The sequence below is a fragment of the Helicoverpa zea genome, chromosome 2 (assembly GCF_022581195.2).
Source record: "Helicoverpa zea isolate HzStark_Cry1AcR chromosome 2, ilHelZeax1.1, whole genome shotgun sequence".
Taxonomy (NCBI): domain Eukaryota; kingdom Metazoa; phylum Arthropoda; class Insecta; order Lepidoptera; family Noctuidae; genus Helicoverpa; species Helicoverpa zea.
In genome coordinates, this window is record NC_061453.1 from 7,171,992 (window position 1) to 7,190,628 (window position 18,637).

At 36.3% G+C, this 18,637-nt stretch overlaps 1 protein-coding gene across 9 annotated transcripts; it reads left to right on the top strand.

Moving 5' to 3' along the window:
- The first annotated feature begins 3,101 nt into the window (after positions 1 to 3,101).
- On the top strand, positions 3,102 to 16,666 carry LOC124636989 (serine/threonine-protein kinase mig-15). Of its 9 annotated transcripts, none has more exons than XM_047173292.1 (22): positions 3,102 to 3,390; positions 3,583 to 3,648; positions 5,133 to 5,340; positions 5,416 to 5,592; positions 5,705 to 5,936; positions 6,022 to 6,150; positions 6,246 to 6,479; positions 6,554 to 6,627; positions 6,706 to 6,790; positions 6,904 to 7,027; positions 7,478 to 7,498; positions 7,596 to 7,692; positions 7,776 to 7,905; positions 8,174 to 8,300; positions 8,900 to 9,850; positions 10,926 to 11,048; positions 13,702 to 14,092; positions 14,203 to 14,423; positions 14,638 to 14,828; positions 15,123 to 15,261; positions 15,339 to 15,473; positions 15,542 to 16,666. In XM_047173292.1, the coding sequence occupies exons 1-22, from the start codon at positions 3,325 to 3,327 to the stop codon at positions 15,800 to 15,802; spliced, it is 4,182 nt and encodes a 1,393-aa protein (XP_047029248.1). In that variant the 5' UTR covers positions 3,102 to 3,324; the 3' UTR covers positions 15,803 to 16,666. The 9 variants fall into 9 exon arrangements, with proteins under 9 accessions (XP_047029248.1, XP_047029255.1, XP_047029265.1 ...); XM_047173299.1 differs by having other exon boundaries at positions 15,554 to 16,666; XM_047173309.1 differs by having other exon boundaries at positions 15,123 to 15,249.
- The last annotated feature ends 1,971 nt before the right edge of the window (positions 16,667 to 18,637 follow it).

The following is an 18,637-nucleotide window of genomic DNA, read 5'->3' on the forward strand; positions in this document are numbered from 1 at the left end:
GCCTCGCAACGGTAAACTGGCTGGCAGCGCCGACACAGCCTCTCCCTCGCTTGTATGAGTGCCTCCAACCTCCCTCCCGAACAAATAGTACCGTACGCCGCGCTTGTGTCTCGCTAACATTTATTATACTTTTATTAGTGTTCGCGTGCACGTGTGCATGTGTGCGGCACGCCGACACGCCGCTACGTGACGCGCCGTGCACCTGTGTGGGTGTTGGAGTAGGTAAAGTAACTACCTATGCGTGCTTTGATCTTACGATTCGGTATGCACGGCCGCGCGGGCGCACGTAGCACCGCGGCTATACTTTACTTCTATAATATCTAGTCAATAATTTTAGTTTGGGTTTGTGCAACACCACACGTCGTGTCGAGCCAACTACCTAGGCTAGAAACCGGTATACACAACCATAAGTATCTTCATTTAAGACATTTATTTTTACGTAATCAGAACTCATCAATAACAGTGTAATATTTATAATTATACGTTCACATAAAACTTTATGTATTTACTCATTAAAAGTTTCAAAACTATGCACTCAAAGGCTTAATATAAAATTACCCACAACTGCAATGACAAAATACATAATTATCAGAAAAACGAGTATTACCTATTTTATAAACCTTCGAATGAAGAATCTTCTGCTTTCCGTAATGACTTTATGAATGTTTTGTTAGAAACAAAGCTAGTTCCGTGTGCGTTTTGGTTCGCCCAAGACAAAGACACTTTTATCCCCGATGTAATACACAAAAATCCACTTTTCGCAATATGATTTGATATAAAATGCAATGGCCTTCGAACCAAAATGCTCTGCACACAATTTTTTTGATCGGTTTTTGTTTTATTTTCAAAATCATGTTCGATTTCTGTTTAGTTTATGCTAATCAAAATAAATACGATAGAAGTATAGAGTTTATTTCTGAATGGAGGTTCTGTATTGGCTTTCAACAACAATATCGAGAAAGGAGTCTAAAGTATTGAAACCTTTTTCGTATACCAAGTTCATACTTAGGAGTTTCAGGCTTTCAGGCTCAAATGCAGGTACTTTGACAAGAACCGCGTAAATTAGGGCTATGCCTTTCATAAACGACAATCACCAAATAACATAATTGCAATAAAATTTAGATTTAAGTAGGTACTTCTACGTGCCACAAACACACAGAGCTAGTTTGTTTTTTCTGGCACTCCAGGTTTTGTGATAGCCAATGAGGAGAAACATAGAATTTGGATAGTTATCTGGATACAGTATCAGTATAAGGGAAGAGGAAATATTATATAGAATAAAACTGGCCAAGTGCGAGTCGGACTCGCGCACGAAGGGTTCCGTACCATCCAAAGTAATATTCTATATATATTTATGGATATCGAGCAAAAATGAGCAAAAAATCACGTTTGTTGTATGGGAGCCCCCAACTATTTATTTTTTTCTAGTTTTCAGTGTTTGTTGTTATAGCGGCAACAGAAATACATCGGACGGACGGACGGACAGAGGAGCGAAAACAATAGGGTCCCGTTTTACCCTTTGGGTACGGAACCCTAAAATGATGGAAAAGTACATTTTCAATGTTCATGTACCTATATTTTTAAAATAAATGTAGCTAAAATTTTATAAGCACTAAGTAATGTCATTGTTATGAAGAAAGGAGCTAGACAGTTAAGTCTACTTTATTTTTCAAATTCCTTTTCCTTGTCTGAAATATGAGACAGAGGAACATTTCAATAATTTCGTAATCACCTAAATAAAAAAATAAGTAAGGTGGTCTAGGTGTTTGCTTACTTTGCGGCACGAATAAATGCCAAGTACCAAGCAACGTGATATTTAAAATCACTCGACCTAATCTAGCGTTCAAATGCCCGCCTACAACATGTAATATCTTAACTTTTTATGAGTATTATACCAGCATGAGCATTTTACCCAAGTGAAACTGTAACATGGGCGGGAAATCCTCGATTAAACCGAGTGATTATATTTTAGATAAAGTACGCAAACTTGAAGAAGATGGGAGGAGCTTTTTATTGTTTTGACAAACTCTTTGTCACGTAAAGGATACAACAAGATGATCACTGAAGATTAGAATAAAAAAAGACAAAAAAGAAAAGGATAAAAACCTTTAAAAATAAGTGATACGAACTTTGACAGTTATATATTATGTTTACAAATCGGACATTATTAATGTCCTGACCATTTTTGCTCGCACTTTCATCACACAGAGATAAACCTATGCAGAAACTAGGTAGATACGTCATTTTATTTTTAGGATCCCCAAACAGTCTGAAAACCATGCTATCCCTCTTTAAGATTGCCACAAAACAAGTAGGAAAGCCTTTTCCGAGTGGGTATAACTTCGTGATGCCTCTATCTCTTGAAGCAGCAGATCCGTCGACATAGTTTTGATTGTTTCAGTACAGGATTCATTCAATCGATGTGATCAATAATTGAATCTTAGTTGGATATCAATCGTATGTCGCTTAAGTAAAATTAGCAGAATCAAGTTCAATCGTATTTACTGAATGAATAATCCGTATGGATATAGCACACACCAATACAGGGTTTGTATAACTAAGGGTTTCTCAAATTGGACGTTGTATATCGGTGCTGCTGCGCACAAATTATTATTTTATATACAAAAAAAGGGGAAAAGGGGAAATAACAAAGAATATACAGAAGAAAAACTTAGTGCCCTTCTTCATTTTCCACATAAAGTAACGTGATTCTGTTAAGTCGGTGAAACAGCTACACTCTGGAGTTGGGCCACTATGGTTTAAATCTTTTCAATTTTGACTACCTACCTACTTGTATTATAGTGGTGGAAGTAGCCACCGAATATTTTTCGTCTTTACGACAACAATAAACTGAGAAGGAATGAAGTCTGCAGAGATAAATGATCGATGGTTTATCTAGATTCCAACAGATGTCGCTTACACCAGTTAAAACTTAAATAAACAAGATGAAAGGTTCTGTTATATTTACTCACTTTCAAACTATTTAACAAAATTACGATAGTAAAACAAATACGTTAAATTATTATTACATTTTTGACTAATGATTTTAGTATAATCTGTTATTCACGATTAATAAATTGATATGGCAGCACTTTTTTAACTAATCTGTGCTGGCATCCCTGCCGGGTGTGTGAGCGACGAATTGTGTATCTGTAATTTACTTAATTTTAAGTGTAAACAATGAATTTTATAAATTGTTTAATCGTGCGACATTAAAAAAAGTATAATCTTAATGCCAATGTCGTAATTTAGGTGTTTTTATACGCTTTTTATATTGATGTGAGGTTCTCGTGCTTTGTCTTCGTGTGTGACAATATAGTCAAAATGGCGCATCAACTGGCACCGTCTGTAAATTGTTCATTGGACGACATTGACCTCAGCGCTCTAAAGGTAAACTTTTAAAGTTAACTATTATTAAAAACAACAAATACTTCATACCTAGAACCCGGAGGCCCCCTAAACTTGCAGAAAAAAGTAATCAAAGGGCAATGATCTCACAGGGCGTGAATCATAAGTGAAGGTTTACTTGAAACGGCATAATAATCTTTTATGCTATTTCATTTCATTTATGTATCATTTCAGGATCCTGCTGGTATATTTGAACTCATAGAAGTGGTCGGAAATGGCACCTATGGACAAGTATACAAGGTATGTATTATTTTATCAAAGACAGTTCATTAATAAGCTATACACACATAACTACGCCTATTAGTAATTAAATTGATTGCTTATATTGGACTTACTCATGTTCTACATCCACTGTGGTAATACATGACGCAGGGTTACAAAAATTAACTTAATAGGCTCCAATGAAAGCATTACAATTAAAGAGTACTGTCTATTAATGTCAATGAACTTCATTAGTTCCCATCAATGGAGTCAAGCTCCAGTAAATTAAACTGAAGCATTTTTTGACTATTGTCTTCATCACATTTGTACTATTGTCTTTTTATCAATTACATTATATAAATTCCAAGTATATAAGAAAATGGATAATTAGTTTTCCAGAATTGAATGATAACCACTTGCCTGTATGTTGTAGTGATAAAAGCCTGTCCAAGAAACATGACCTATAAAACAATCTGTAACAATCATTTTTATAATTGTCTTATAGGTATTAGAAAAGTCAAGCAAAACAAAAAGTATCATTTTGGACAGATTTATTGTACTATTGCATATTAAAAACAAAGTCATTTCATCAAGGTAACAAACATGTTTTGAAATGCATTTGTGAACTCATTGGTCAATCTTATGAACTGTGGTACCAATTATAATTTGAACACAAAACACATGACAAACTGTTTTAGTATTTTTACTGCAACAATGTTAAGACTTGTATAATTTTACTTTCTTCATCAGACACAGGCATTTTCTAGTTTTGCACTAGCTGGTAAAAGTCCTCTACATTTGCAGGATTTTTAACTGTAAATTGAATGAATAGTCATTGGAAACATTGAAGTTATTACAATAGTTATCCAGTCACAATGGTAGGTTCAGAATTGTTGGTAGATAAGAAGGTTACTGCTCCCATTTGTGTACTCACAATTTTTTATACAGTATGTACTAAAGTGTAAACAATCTATGCTCATCATTTGTGTTTATATTAGAATGTGTTTAAACAGAGCACATCATGTTTTTAAAATTACATATGAAAGGAATGATGAGTGTTTTTCTCAAGGCTAGCTGTGTTAGCTGCATTATTGTTATCAAATATTATGCTTTAAGATGCAATACCCAATCTGCCTGCACATTAAAATACAATGGTTGAAGCAATTTTAATAAAAATTGGCTCTTTGAAAGTTTGAAACCTGGGGACTGTAAACAGTTTACATTATTTTGCTTGAAGTTAGTGTACGAAATGTGTGGGAACCTTTAATTAGATCTCTGAAATGGAGCGAGAATACCTACACAAATAAATACAATAATAGTACTAGAGAATAATATAGCACAGATTTTACTAAGCTACAGCTAAGTTTTAAAAAGTTAATTATTTTCTTGTCATCCAATTATTACCTAAGTAGTACATTTTCATACATAAACTTGTATTTGTCTAAAATATAAAAACAATAACCAAACACAAAACAACAATCTAAAACAATACAGGGCACGATGTAATAAATTGCATATTTTAGGGGCGTCACACTAAAACAGGGCAACTTGCTGCCATCAAAGTTATGGATGTCACACAAGATGAGGAGGAAGAGATAAAGCTTGAGATAAATGTGCTGAAAAAGTATTCTAATCATCGCAATATTGCCACATACTATGGTGCTTTTATCAAAAAGAGCCCGCCTGGAAAGGATGACCAACTGTGGTTGGTCATGGAGTACTGTGGTGCTGGTATGTGTGTTAAAACTTGCAAATTGTATAACGTTATTGATACAAAAAAATCTTTATAATGCTTTGTATTTTTAGGATCCGTGACTGACTTAGTGAAGTCCACTAAGGGGCAGTCATTAAAAGAAGAATGGATTTCATACATCTGTAGAGAAATCCTAAGAGGTCTCAGTTATTTACACTCCAATAAAGTTATTCACCGTGACATAAAGGGACAAAATGTCTTGCTTACAGACAATGCTGAAGTTAAACTTGGTATGTATGTGAACAAACATGACTACTATTTTCTGATTTCATTTTCTATTCTAACTAAAACTTACCTTATTAGCTACACAATATTTAATTTCAAAACTATTTATGTCATCAGTGGATTTTGGAGTGTCAGCACAACTGGATAGGACTATAGGAAGAAGAAACACTTTCATTGGTACTCCATACTGGATGGCACCCGAAGTGATCGCGTGCGATGAAAACCCCGATGCAACTTACGATAATCGTTCTGACCTTTGGTCGCTCGGAATAACTGCACTTGAGATGGCAGAGAGTCAACCGCCACTTTGTGATCTCCACCCTATGAGGGCTCTTTTCCTCATTCCTAGGTATACATTTTATTCATTGTATTCTGCCATAGCTGGTTTACCTACTTTCTAGGATGTAATCTAATATTTTTTGTAATAATTATAGAAACCCGCCGCCTCGTCTTAAGTCCAAGAAATGGGCTAAAAAGTTTCACAGTTTCATTGAAACTGTACTGGTGAAAGACTACCATCAACGGCCGTATACTGAACAGCTGTTGAAACATGCATTTATAAGGTAAATTATTATTAATAAGGACTTATCGTATGACACATATGTATAGGTTTTTATAGACAAGCAAAATAAATCATGTATTTAAATTGATTTTATAGAGACCAACCCACAGAGAGACAGGTAAGAATACAACTGAAGGATCATATAGACCGATGTAAGAAACGGAAGCAGGACAACTCCGTGCGAGAGGACTACAAGTACTCTGGTTCGGAGGGAGAGGAAGAAGAGAACGCGGTCGCCGGCGAGCCCTCGTCCATCGTGCACAACGCGGCCGCGCACCAGGGCGGCGACACTCTGCGCAGGAACTTCCAACAAATTCAGGAAGGCCCAAGGTTGGTCATCGCTCTAGCTCAACTGGTTTAGCGTTTAAACTAATATATGATATTAAAATTCTGTAATAAACCAGACCTGCTGAAGCTCCGCAACCTCAGCCTCCACCGAAACGCAACAGTAAGCGAGAGGAACGCGAGGAGATTCCAGGTAAATAACATGCTAACCTTTTCATTTTTTTCAATAACTTTGTGACGTTGATTAACCCAGCTTTTGTTGACACCACAGAGCCAGGTCCGCCGGCGAGGCCGACTATACCACAAAGACTGATTGTTGTACCAGACCCACAGGCACAGCAGCCTAACAGATATAGGTAAATATTATTCATGTTTAATTTTGCCGTCTAGTTTTGTAACTTCTTAACATTTGGGATATTTAAGTAATGATTAGCTTAGCTTTTTGCTGATATAGAAGTGGAACTTGCAGGCCTCTTCCACCAACACCTAAGTCTTCGGGCTCATCGAACAGTTCAGGCTCTAACAACGGCACGCCGCCGGCCAGCGGCCCGCAGCCTCCGCAACGCGGCTCACATCACATGTTCAAACCTATGGTACGTTTTGCTATGCAAATTTTATTGGTACCAATCAGATTCCAGCTTCTATCTATATGGCTATATTATCATGTGTACTTTTTAACAAGTTCACTGTATCAGTCACTGTTATTGAAAGCTAGAGGTGTTTATTTGTAAATATGTGTTTGTTGGCCTTAGTCTGTATTTAGCAAACTTTGTGTCAGTTTCACTAATTCTGAGTAGAACTTCATAATATTATAAGGTTTTGTTCAAAGTTATCCAGAGGTAGTGAAACTGTCCTGGGTAATATCTCATTGCTACATTCTACTGAGTATACCTACAACGTGGTTTATTCTGTTAAATTAGAAGTTGGCAGATTTCGTTATCACATGTATTTATTTGTTCCTTTAATTTTATTAGCTTTTTGTTTTTATTTTCATGTCACGCTGTTAACTTTCTTTGCACATCCGATTTAATCTGCAACTGCAGCTTCCACCGAGAAGGCCAGAGGTAGGTAGTACGAGTGGCGTTTATTATTATCATTTTTGTGTTGCTATGCTGTTTGGGTATGCGACTAGATGTTTCATGGTTTTATTCTAATCTTCAGGATTTGGACAAGTTGGCTGCTCAGCTTAACGAACTTGGTGTCGTGTCTGGCAACGAGCCGCCAAACAGGCCACCTCGCGCTCCCACTAATGGTCAAGGTATTTTTTAACCATTTGAAAACAAGTAGTGTGAAAACACAAATAAACAATATTTGGTAATTTAAAAAATAAATTGTAATTAGGACCACCAGTAGAGAGAAACCAACCAGAACCGGCGTTTGAGGACTCTGATAGCGATTCTGACGCCGAAGAGAGTGGTGGAAGGGTGCGCAATGATGGTACCCTCCTAGCTAGCGACCCGCCCAAGCCTCTGTAAGTAGGAGACAACTACAACCTTTATGACTCAAAGATCAGTACGAGCATTAAGTAGAACCTCTATTAGCCGAACATAGACTTAGTTTATTCGAATATTTGGCGATTATTCCTACGCATTTTTTGCTCGCCTACTGTGTAAATGTAACTAACCATTGAATTCTTTTATTTAATTTTTTATTTGCATTTATTTTTGTGGACCACATTTTGTTTGCCCCTCCCGTCCTGTGTCGTTGCGTTTGTCTGCCAGTCCCGAGTTCTGTTACAGGCCAGGTCTGAGCGCGGTGTCGGAGGACGGCGGCGGCGGCGCGGGCGGCGGCGCCCCCACGCGCCCGCTGCCGCCCACGCCCGACGACGACGACACGCACGCCGACCGCACGCTCGTCATGAAGAGGGTGAGTAGCCTACACTATTACACAACATGACACTGACATAATAGCTGAAACAGCCAAGACAAAAAAGACTCCATTCAATTCTATCATTGTTCTCCTGACATTACACAGTGTCACATGAAAACAAAGCTCAAGTCATGGCCCCTTCTCTGTGTACACATGAGCAAAATATTGCTTAAGAAATCTAACGCATACAATAATATCGATTACTCTTGCTACATCTGTAACATATTAATTTATCACCACATTTGTTTTACGGATAAATATTTATCAGGTGCAATGAATTTATACTATAACAGAAATATCCTATCATTATTGTTGTCCTAATTGCGTATTGTTTTATTTATCATCGACATTTTCATTGCAACTGGGATTTATTTGTGTGGCATTTGTGATAAGTATTTTGTGTGTGGCTTATCAACGCTACAACTGACAGCGTGGGGGTTCCATGTAAAACCAATGCACTAATTTATATTTCGAATGGTTTTCACGCCAAAGTAAGATCAGTGAGCATTAATTATTGCTGTTACGTTATTTTTTGTCACTTTGGTTTTTATCATTCATATGTACTTTTTGTATCGGACATGTTTGACAAACATCAGAGAGAGAATACCGACAACGATAAAAGGCAGTCTGATGTTGATGAAGCAGTATTACTCAAGGATTGGGACTTCGCCCGATTTTTCCCTTCAAAGAATTCTGAGAAAGAAGAAAAGCATGACTCATCTAAAGAAGCGGAACAAAAGCGAGCTCAGCTACAACGTCAGTCGCGATTAGAAATGGAAGATGCGTGGTCTAAATACAAAGCTATAGCCACTCCTCCTTCTCGACACAAGCAGCTTTTGCAGAAACCCACCGACAAGTCCACACAGGAAAAATTAGCTGATATTCTGAAGTACAAGAAAGAGCCTGATTCCGAAGTCAACTCTCCCAACCGATTCTTCCGCGGCTTCAGAAGAGAAAATTCCGATCTCTTTCCACTGTCTAGTACACGTCACTCCGCTATATACTTTCCGAAAAATGAAAGCCAAGCAGGAGTCAATAAACAACTTCGATCAAGTGGAATCTTTAACAATTCTCGCAAACAAGTTATAAAACCTTCAGCTGGAGAGCCCATATTAACAGACTTCATAAAAACGAATGATAGCTTAAAGATGGCTCAAGCCGACGGTAGAAAAAGTGAAAAGAAAAGAACTCCCGATCGAAAAATTGCAGCCAGCAACCCTATCGATGCCCTCAAAAATGTTGCTGCCCTTATCCGACAAGATAGCGAGAGCAACGGACCGAGTCGGCAGAGCAGCGTGAACAGTGACTCGCCAGCAACGAGCATTTGCTTCACGAGTAGCGCCTCTTTCGAAAAAGCCGGCACGCCAGACATAACCGCCAATACCCATGAGAAATCAAATATAGATAATTTGAACGAAGACAACGTGGTGAAGCCACGCAGAGAAAAGACTGAATCGGATATAGTATTCCGGAGAAACTCTCAATATAACCGGCATACAGAACTTATGTCAAGTTGTGGGCAGGAAGCGGTACTCGCTCAGGATCAGGTAAATTGCTCCCAGCTCAGGATAGTTTGATTAATAATATTATATACTTACATTTGGTATGTGGGTTTGGTTTTCTAACATGGTTTTCACTAACTACATAATATATCATATGTATGGACGCTTTTATAAAGGATCTGTCTGTTTTGTATTTAGTTTGTAGTGGTTTTGGTTCCTATAACAATAATAATTACCTAAATGTATGGGAATGGTATTCAGCTCTTGTTTGTTATACTTATACTAAAATGACCCACTTTGTCTATGTATCACTTAAGGAAAACATTGGTTTTAGATATTGCTCACACGTCTTACATTTTGGCGTGATAATTCTTTTCTTTATTAGAACTATACTAGTATTAGTTGAGTTGCTATTTGGGAAGACAAAAGGTACAAATAGGTAGTGAGTAAGAATTTAACAAAGTAGAAAAAATATGACGTTAGTTTTAACAACCTCTTAACAGCTTCATCACCTAACATGTGTATTAATGCAACCCATTATTAATTCTCTAACTAACCCGTTCATTGAATTCATTGTCTAAACGCGAATACCGTCTTCCTGCCACGAAATCAACAACTGCAAAATATATACGATACGTACTTATGCCATCCACACTTGAAAATTAACCATTTAGGAATGCTGCCTAACGACATATCACAGAAGCTGGCAAGAAACAATCATCAATTTGTGAATGTGTTTTACTACTTGCATGTTGGCTGCCGTTGTATGTCGAGCTCTGTTATTGTCCAATATATTAATATTGCTATACATTATATTAAACGTTTGTCTAAGTTTGGACTTAAGTTACACGTAACATAGGTTTATTAGTATGATTTTTGTGTAAAATACTTTGTAAAACTTGTGTTATTTGGATATTATTATACTTAATTGACTAAATGATTTTTGGAATGCTGTTCTTTGGTATTTAAAATATCTGCAACTCATAAGAATTATGGAATTGTTAAACTTTTGGCTTATTATTACAAAAAAATAGGCTTCATATAGGAATAACCATTGATTAAAATAATAATTAAAAGTTGTAAACTTCCAGAATATTATAAAATATTGTATTGGATGTAGGGTCGATCAAGCGGCACCAACGAAGGAAGTGGATCTCGCACTAGCTCCGTACTACCCGATCTGCTGAGCCAAGCTGGACAGCCGACCACTCCTCCACGACACGACAAGTCCACGAGCGAAGAGGTATGTTTATATGCTATTACATGTCAACCCAAATGTCTTATCGAATCATACGCAAGTAACTGTTGGGAAACAATTTAATTTCTTAAATTTTATATAACATCATACGCATACTCGAACTATAATACATAATAAAAACGTACTTATTAGAGTTGAAGCAATCCTAGGATGAATTTTGACAGACTAAAGTGAGCTTGATTCCAGAGCAAAAGCGTTGGTACGTTCAAAACCTGTGTAGCTTTTATTCTCATTGGAATCTTGATCACTATAATAGGCATGATGACAGTAATCAAAAATCATTAAAATAATACATTTATTAAATTAAACTTGAAGCTTGGAATATAAAACGCGCATTGTTTTCTTTATTAATAATGTGATTAATATGTATTTTTATAAAATAAAATTACGAAATAAGGCAATCCGCCATGATATCTTGAACACCAATCAGAGCTCGTGACGTCATTTCTCAAAACAACTCGCGCGAAAGCGCGCGAACGTCACATTTCGTTATTGTGAACTTCCACTGCGATCTTTGTTTTTAATTAATTAATTGTTCATAACACGAGTTATGGAGCCCGGATTTATCAAGGCAAACAGCGCTAATTTGCCTAGAATTGAAATCATAATGCTGGGAGAGTTTTTCGCATCAAATAAAGATTTTTGTTCAGCTGAATTTAGAAATGTTTAAACTTCCATGTAAGTATACTAGTTTAATTAAAAATACTTCCATTTAAGTGTATTAGTTTAATTAAAAAAACTTCTATGTTAGAATATTAGTTTAATTAAAAACAATTTTAGTTATAAATAATTCCTTAAAATTACTTTTGACAATGTATTTGTTATCAGGTGTAAATGTTAATGAAATCTATTATCATGGTTCTACCCTTTATTTATAAATTGATTTTTCTTTTAGGTCCTCCAGGCCATCCTATGGTGATGACGCTGTGAGTTACGTACAGCTGAAACACAAAAAATAAAACAAAAAAATAAAGTTGTACCCTGGGCAATATTGCTTTTGAATCTCGCCTTGCAAGTTTAAGCCACTTGTTTCGTATTTTTTTATTGTGAGGAACGTACACAAATAACTTATCAGGAGTTGTTTTGGATGTGTTCTTACACTGGGGGACCCCACAACACCTATGCACTTTCGAATTCATATTTAATAACACTAAAAACTTAATTATTGCACGAGCGTTGTTTACTTGCGTCGTGTAATTTCAGTCGTGACGTCACAAGTGACGACATGACACTGACAAGCGTTTTCGCGCCGGATTCAAAGTGGACAGAGAAAAATGCTATTATTTGATAAAAAAACTTCGCATTTTCTTAAAATTAATAATTTTTCATATAAAATAGACGTATACCTACATCATACAAAGGAATTTAAAAATTTGTCATCATGCCTATTGTCATGATATATCACCTGGTTTGCGTTTAGTTACACTGGTTGCTATTGTCATCAAACATACCAGAAAAATCGTATGTGTTGTCTTTTATGTTGATTTTGTTATTGAGTGGCATTTCACCGTACACAGCTTCGAGGGTTATTTTAACGGGATCTCTAGTAACATGCCATGATTTGTATTCATAATTAAATATAACGACGGTGCTTCCAACGCTAGCTGCTTCATAATATATTCATCTATGCAAAATGTATTCACATACTTTTAATTTGCAATGTAACCGTAACCATTATTGCAAAGTCAGATAAACCAACGAAATATTCAACGAAACCGTGTTTAATGTATTACCCGTGAGGTTGTCACATATGATGGAGTGTCAAGCTATTCGTTGGAAGCTCCTGTTCCGGATCATGACTGTGTGGTGTCTCAAGCTTTTGGTTTATCGTATTAATGTGATAATGGTTGTCAATCATGCAAACTTCCTGGAGCCACTGCGCGACCGGTTTGCAGACACCTGTTAACACTGCGTAAGTACGAAACGAATTGATGCAAGAGGAAATGCTTAAGGTTCTCATAGATTGTTGTTTGTTGAAAGTTAGATCTGTATCTCACTTCTTCCTTATATTTATGCATTTTCTAGATATGCTTTCATTATGTTCGAATTGTTTTGTTGATCATCGAATGCAGATCGATACATTATTAATAGCTTTCAAGGTAGTCCAGTTAATATAAGGGCTGCTTAATAACAGTTGTAACTACGGCAGAGGTACTACGGGTGATTAATGAATTGCTAATATAGCTCATGTACGGCGCAGTTTATAAAATAAAAACTGTGTTACGTTATCAACAGAAAAACTTATTTAGTAAACATAAAAAAACGCAGTTGATGAAACTACTAAAAATAATTGATTTTATGGTTTGGATAAGTCAAAGTCAGAGTTCATAATCAAGTCTTCATCGAATGCATACTTATCTACCAGCATACATTGCGAGTTCATGCCTGCTGCAATATCATGTCCATGATCACATTTTTTTAGTCATGAATAGTAGATAAAAGCCATCAAGCTAATAACTTTCCAACTGTATTTGACATGATAACTAATCAATGGGAGATGGACTTATTTGACTAACCATCACTTATTTAATGTACACGGTTAATGCTGCGGCTGAATGTGCTGCATATTTATTTGATTGATATATTCCTTATATGATATAAGTGCTTATAATAATATTCAGTGTTTTCTCTGTTCCAGTATAGGCAAGCCATTGCCGGAGGCACGCCTCTTTCCCATCACCATCACCATCCGCCCCCATCCTCAGTTCAATCGACGCCGTCCAAATCTTTCGTGGTTGGCGCGGCTTCCCCACATCCCTTACAGCAATCCCCTTCGAACTCGTCTGTGGGATCCCAACAACAGTTCCTTCCCTTGCAACAGAAGCAGCGTTCGTTCCTCACGTTCGGGTTCGGCGCGGGCTCCACTGGCAGCGGAGGCACCGGCGGCTCCGGCGGCAATGCTTCGCGACGTGAGAGCCACGTCAACGTCAATGTCACTCCGACAGGCCATGACCTCTCTTCTGATACCCCCGAAATCCGGAAATATAAGAAGAGGTTTAACTCTGAGATACTCTGCGCAGCATTGTGGGGTAAGCAAATATATGTACCTATACGCTTGAATCGTCGAAAATCGTCGACTTTTCCTTAACATTAATTTAAGGTAATTAAACATTAATTAAATTATATTTTAATGTTACAGGAGTCAATTTACTTATTGGCACCGAGAATGGTTTAATGCTCTTGGACCGATCAGGTCAAGGAAAAGTTTACCAATTGATCTCACGACGCCGCTTCCAACAAATGGAAGTGTTAGAAGGACAAAATATACTTGTGACTGTATCTGGAAAGAAGAATCGTGTGCGTGTATACTATCTCAGCTGGCTCAAGTCCAAAATTCTGCGCACCGACGGCCTTAGTGACGTAAGATTCGATTTTTATTTATTGCAAAAGAATAACAAATAAGTTAAGCAACCAATTTTTAACCAAAACTAACAAATAACAATATAAAAATAATATATAAAGATATATATAAAAATCAAACTCGCTGTAAGTCTTTTTAAAGAACATTAAAAATAAAGTCCAACCGTTTGTCCAGTTTGTACAAATGTTTAATAAAAAAGATGTTACTTTACAGCAAGCTGAAAGGAGGAATGGCTGGATAAACGTCGGTGAACTTCAGGGCGCAGTACATTTCCGCATCGTCAAATACGAAAGAATCAAGTTTCTTGTTATTGCTTTGAAAGACTCCATCGAGATTTACGCGTGGGCGCCCAAACCATATCACAAATTCATGGCCTTTAAGAACTTTGGGGAACTGCAACATAGGTATGTTTTTTTTTTTTGTAATTTCACCTGCCAAAGTTGACAATGTTTTATTTTAATAATGTTTATTAATAATACAATGGCAGTGTAAGCATATAGAGTCGGTCAACTTTTGTTTTGCTGAAAAATCTTAGGATTAAAATAAAATTGTAGTTTCTGTTTTTTTGTATTTTTGTGGTTGTATAAATTTTTGTAATGAATTCTTCGGTTTTATTCTTGTTTCATAAAATTCATACTAAAAATATTGAAGAATTATCAAACTAAAAATATTGATAGCTTATTTTTTTTTATTTCCAGGCCTCTTTTAGTTGATTTGACTATAGAAGACAGCACAAGACTGAAAGTAATTTACGGATCAGCAGATGGTTTTCATGCTGTGGACTTGGATACTGCCACAGTTTACGATATATATATTCCAAAGCATGTAAGTAACCATGTAAGTAAATAAACAAGTATGTATTAGAATACAGGTGCTACTTTACACATAATCTGTTACATTTTCAATGTCTACAGACACAAGGAGCTATCGTCCCACACTGCATTGTACCCCTTCCTAACTCGAATGGAGTTCAGTTGTTATTATGCTACGATAACGAAGGAGTTTACGTGAACACATATGGACGAGTAAGCAAGAACATTGTTCTCCAGGTTTGTATTTTCACCTCATTACTAACAATGAAACAGGTATTTTAATAAAATTTAATTGATGTATATTGGTCTTCTTTCAGTGGGGTGAAATGCCAACATCAGTAGCCTACATCGGCACAGGACAGATAATGGGATGGGGCAATAAAGCTATTGAAATTCGTTCAGTTGAAACCGGACACCTCGACGGCGTATTTATGCACAAGAAAGCACAACGACTCAAATTCTTATGTGAGCGCAATGATAAAGTGTTCTTCTCATCCGCCAAGGGTGGTTCCTCTTGTCAGATATACTTCATGACGCTCAACAAGCCCGGCATGGCCAACTGGTAGTGCAGGGGCGCGGCAGGCGTCGCGCGCGCCGCTCATCTGTGATTGTAACCGCACGGCGTCCCTTACTAAGTGCATGCCCGTACTGTACAAGATAATGCCAGTAGATTAGTCAATATAACAAAATCATGTGCTTTGGCCACTCGAAATTCAAAGACTTGTGATAGTGACAGAAATTAGTATATGTGCTCAAAAGACAATCCACAAAATAATTTACATTCAAGTATTCGAGGACCTTCTTAGTAAATGTGGCATTTTGTACTGATGAATGATAATTTTCATTACAAGCTATTAAGGAATATTATATTATTAAGCAATAACCTTTAGAATAAATGTTTTGATATTGACAATTATGCATAAGTAAGTTAATGTGCTTAGGTTTTATTATTATGTTGCAATTGATAATTTCTTAAAGAAAATGTAATTGAAATCAACTATTAATTCATATATGCCATATTGTTTATAATGTTAAGATAGTTGGGTGATGATATTATTAATTGGTTACATAATTATTTTTATGATACATATTAACAAAGTAAAATGCCATGTCTGACAGGTTATAATTAATTATAACAATCATTCAACAAAAACAATTAGAGTTAATGTAAAATTATATTTCAATTTACATATTATGTAAGGTTTGTTCACTTAACAAATTGGCATTTAGTCAAGTCACTTTGTATCATAATTATCACACCAAACTACATTTTTTATTAATGGATAAATCCTAAAAATTTGGTAATATTTATTATTTATTTGTTATGTACTATATTATTTACATGTATAAAGATATAACTGTGCATATTGAAAGTATATATTTGATGACTTTTATTTCAAATACCTTAGCCCAATAAAACTTAAAAAATATTTGTCCTTTTATTGAAAAACACCCTTGTCTAACTAATGTAGGGATATTTTTGTGAATTAGAACACCCCTAAAATATTCAACAAGAAGGGCACAAAAAGATGACATTGGTTTTTAAGGTTCCGTACCCAAAGGGTAAAACGGGACCCTATTGTTTTCGCTGCTCTGTCTGTCCATCCGTCTGTCACCAGGCTGTATCTCATGAACTGGGATAGAGTTGGATTTTTCACAGATGATGTATTTCTAGTGCCACTATAACAACAAATACTGAAAACTATGTGTCCATTTCGACCGCGTGGCCAACTCATAATATTTGATGAAACTTTGCCAGGAATTAGTAGTAATTTGTGACTTTTCAGTCCTCTTTTCGTGAATTTCTGGGGGCTCTCATACAACAAACGTGATTTTTTTGCTCATTTTCTAAATGATATGGTACGGAACCCTTCATGCGCGATTCCGACTACGTGTTTAAAAGTAAGTAAACATCTGAATATGATGAAGTCTGGATTTTCAAAAATAATACTTTACATATTCTTGAAACATTTGTTATACACAATTAAATATTTTAAATTGCTGTCTCTCACCAGGCTCTATCCAATAGGCAGTCTCAAGAGACTACACTTCACAGATATACTTTAGGAGCTCATATGCACAACATTTAATTAGATAATAGAAATGCACCCTACCTGCATGAGTTGAACTTGCACTTGGCTGGTTATTTTTTTATATTAATCACTCTCTGCAGTTCTACAGCAATATCCCTGACTACATTTTAACCACCCCAAAAACTTATTTAACTTTGTTTATTGATTTATTATTTTATGTACACAGTTACTCACAGGATAGTAATAAAAAAGCTAAATCATTTAACTTATTTATTTTGAAAACATAAAATACTTAACATTATGAAGGAATCAGCTTTGATGTGGATAAAGCTTCAGTCTCTTTTGATGACATAGGTACTAACATCAACCCTGGTACAGGTGGCTGCATTTCTAAATCGCGTAGATTGTTTACTTTGACTCTCAGGTCACTGCGGAGTTTATTTATATCAATATTCAACTGCTTTTGATCAGCTTCCAGTAATGACTTTGTAGCTGCAACATTGTGTTTGATTAAAACTGATCCTACAGTAACCCAACATTTGTTTTGGCACGATTTTGTAATGTCCCGCAATGCTTCACGGTTTTGATTTCTTCTTTTGTCTAACATAACAATTTCACGCTTGTCTGATAATATTTCATCAGCTAACTTTTCCACCGATACCAAATACTTGAGAACTTTTTCTTGATCCTGCATTGTTTCATTATCTTTTCAGCGATTTACCTGAGATTCGAAACAAACCAATACCAATCATTCGTAATGTCAAATGTGATGTCAAATATGTGACACAACAGTGTCAGTCATGTGTCATCAGAAGTTTTCGTCTAGAAATATGGAAGAAACATTAATCAGGAACCAGCTCGACCATTCTTGGTTTTCTGGAGAAACTGAGGGATCAGGGAACCATCTAAACTAGAAGTATATAGTGATGGATCCATCCCCGCTGCAAAATTGCATCGAACCATCGCTTGAAAATTCTTGGGTTTTTCCAATGTATCACTGGTGTGATTCTATTTTTTTAAATAAAAATGTTACAGTACTCAAAGAATCGGGTGCCCCAATAGTGTGGTATACATAAATATATTTATGGCTAAAATTATAAAGCCCCCAGTACACATTGGCCTGTATTGGGCCAAGCTTTGCAATGCACAAATGTAGGCCACGATCAAATGGTGTTTACACATTGGCGCATGGCTCATTGCTGCCTGGCAAACCACTTGCGATGGACGTCTAAGTAACTAAGGCTGCGGCTATTTATTTGTATACTACACTATACCTATTTACATTTACTACATTATACTGTACGTATTATTTGTATGTCTCTACCAGACCTCGGGACTATAGAGTCCCGGATTTTTGGGAGGCGAACG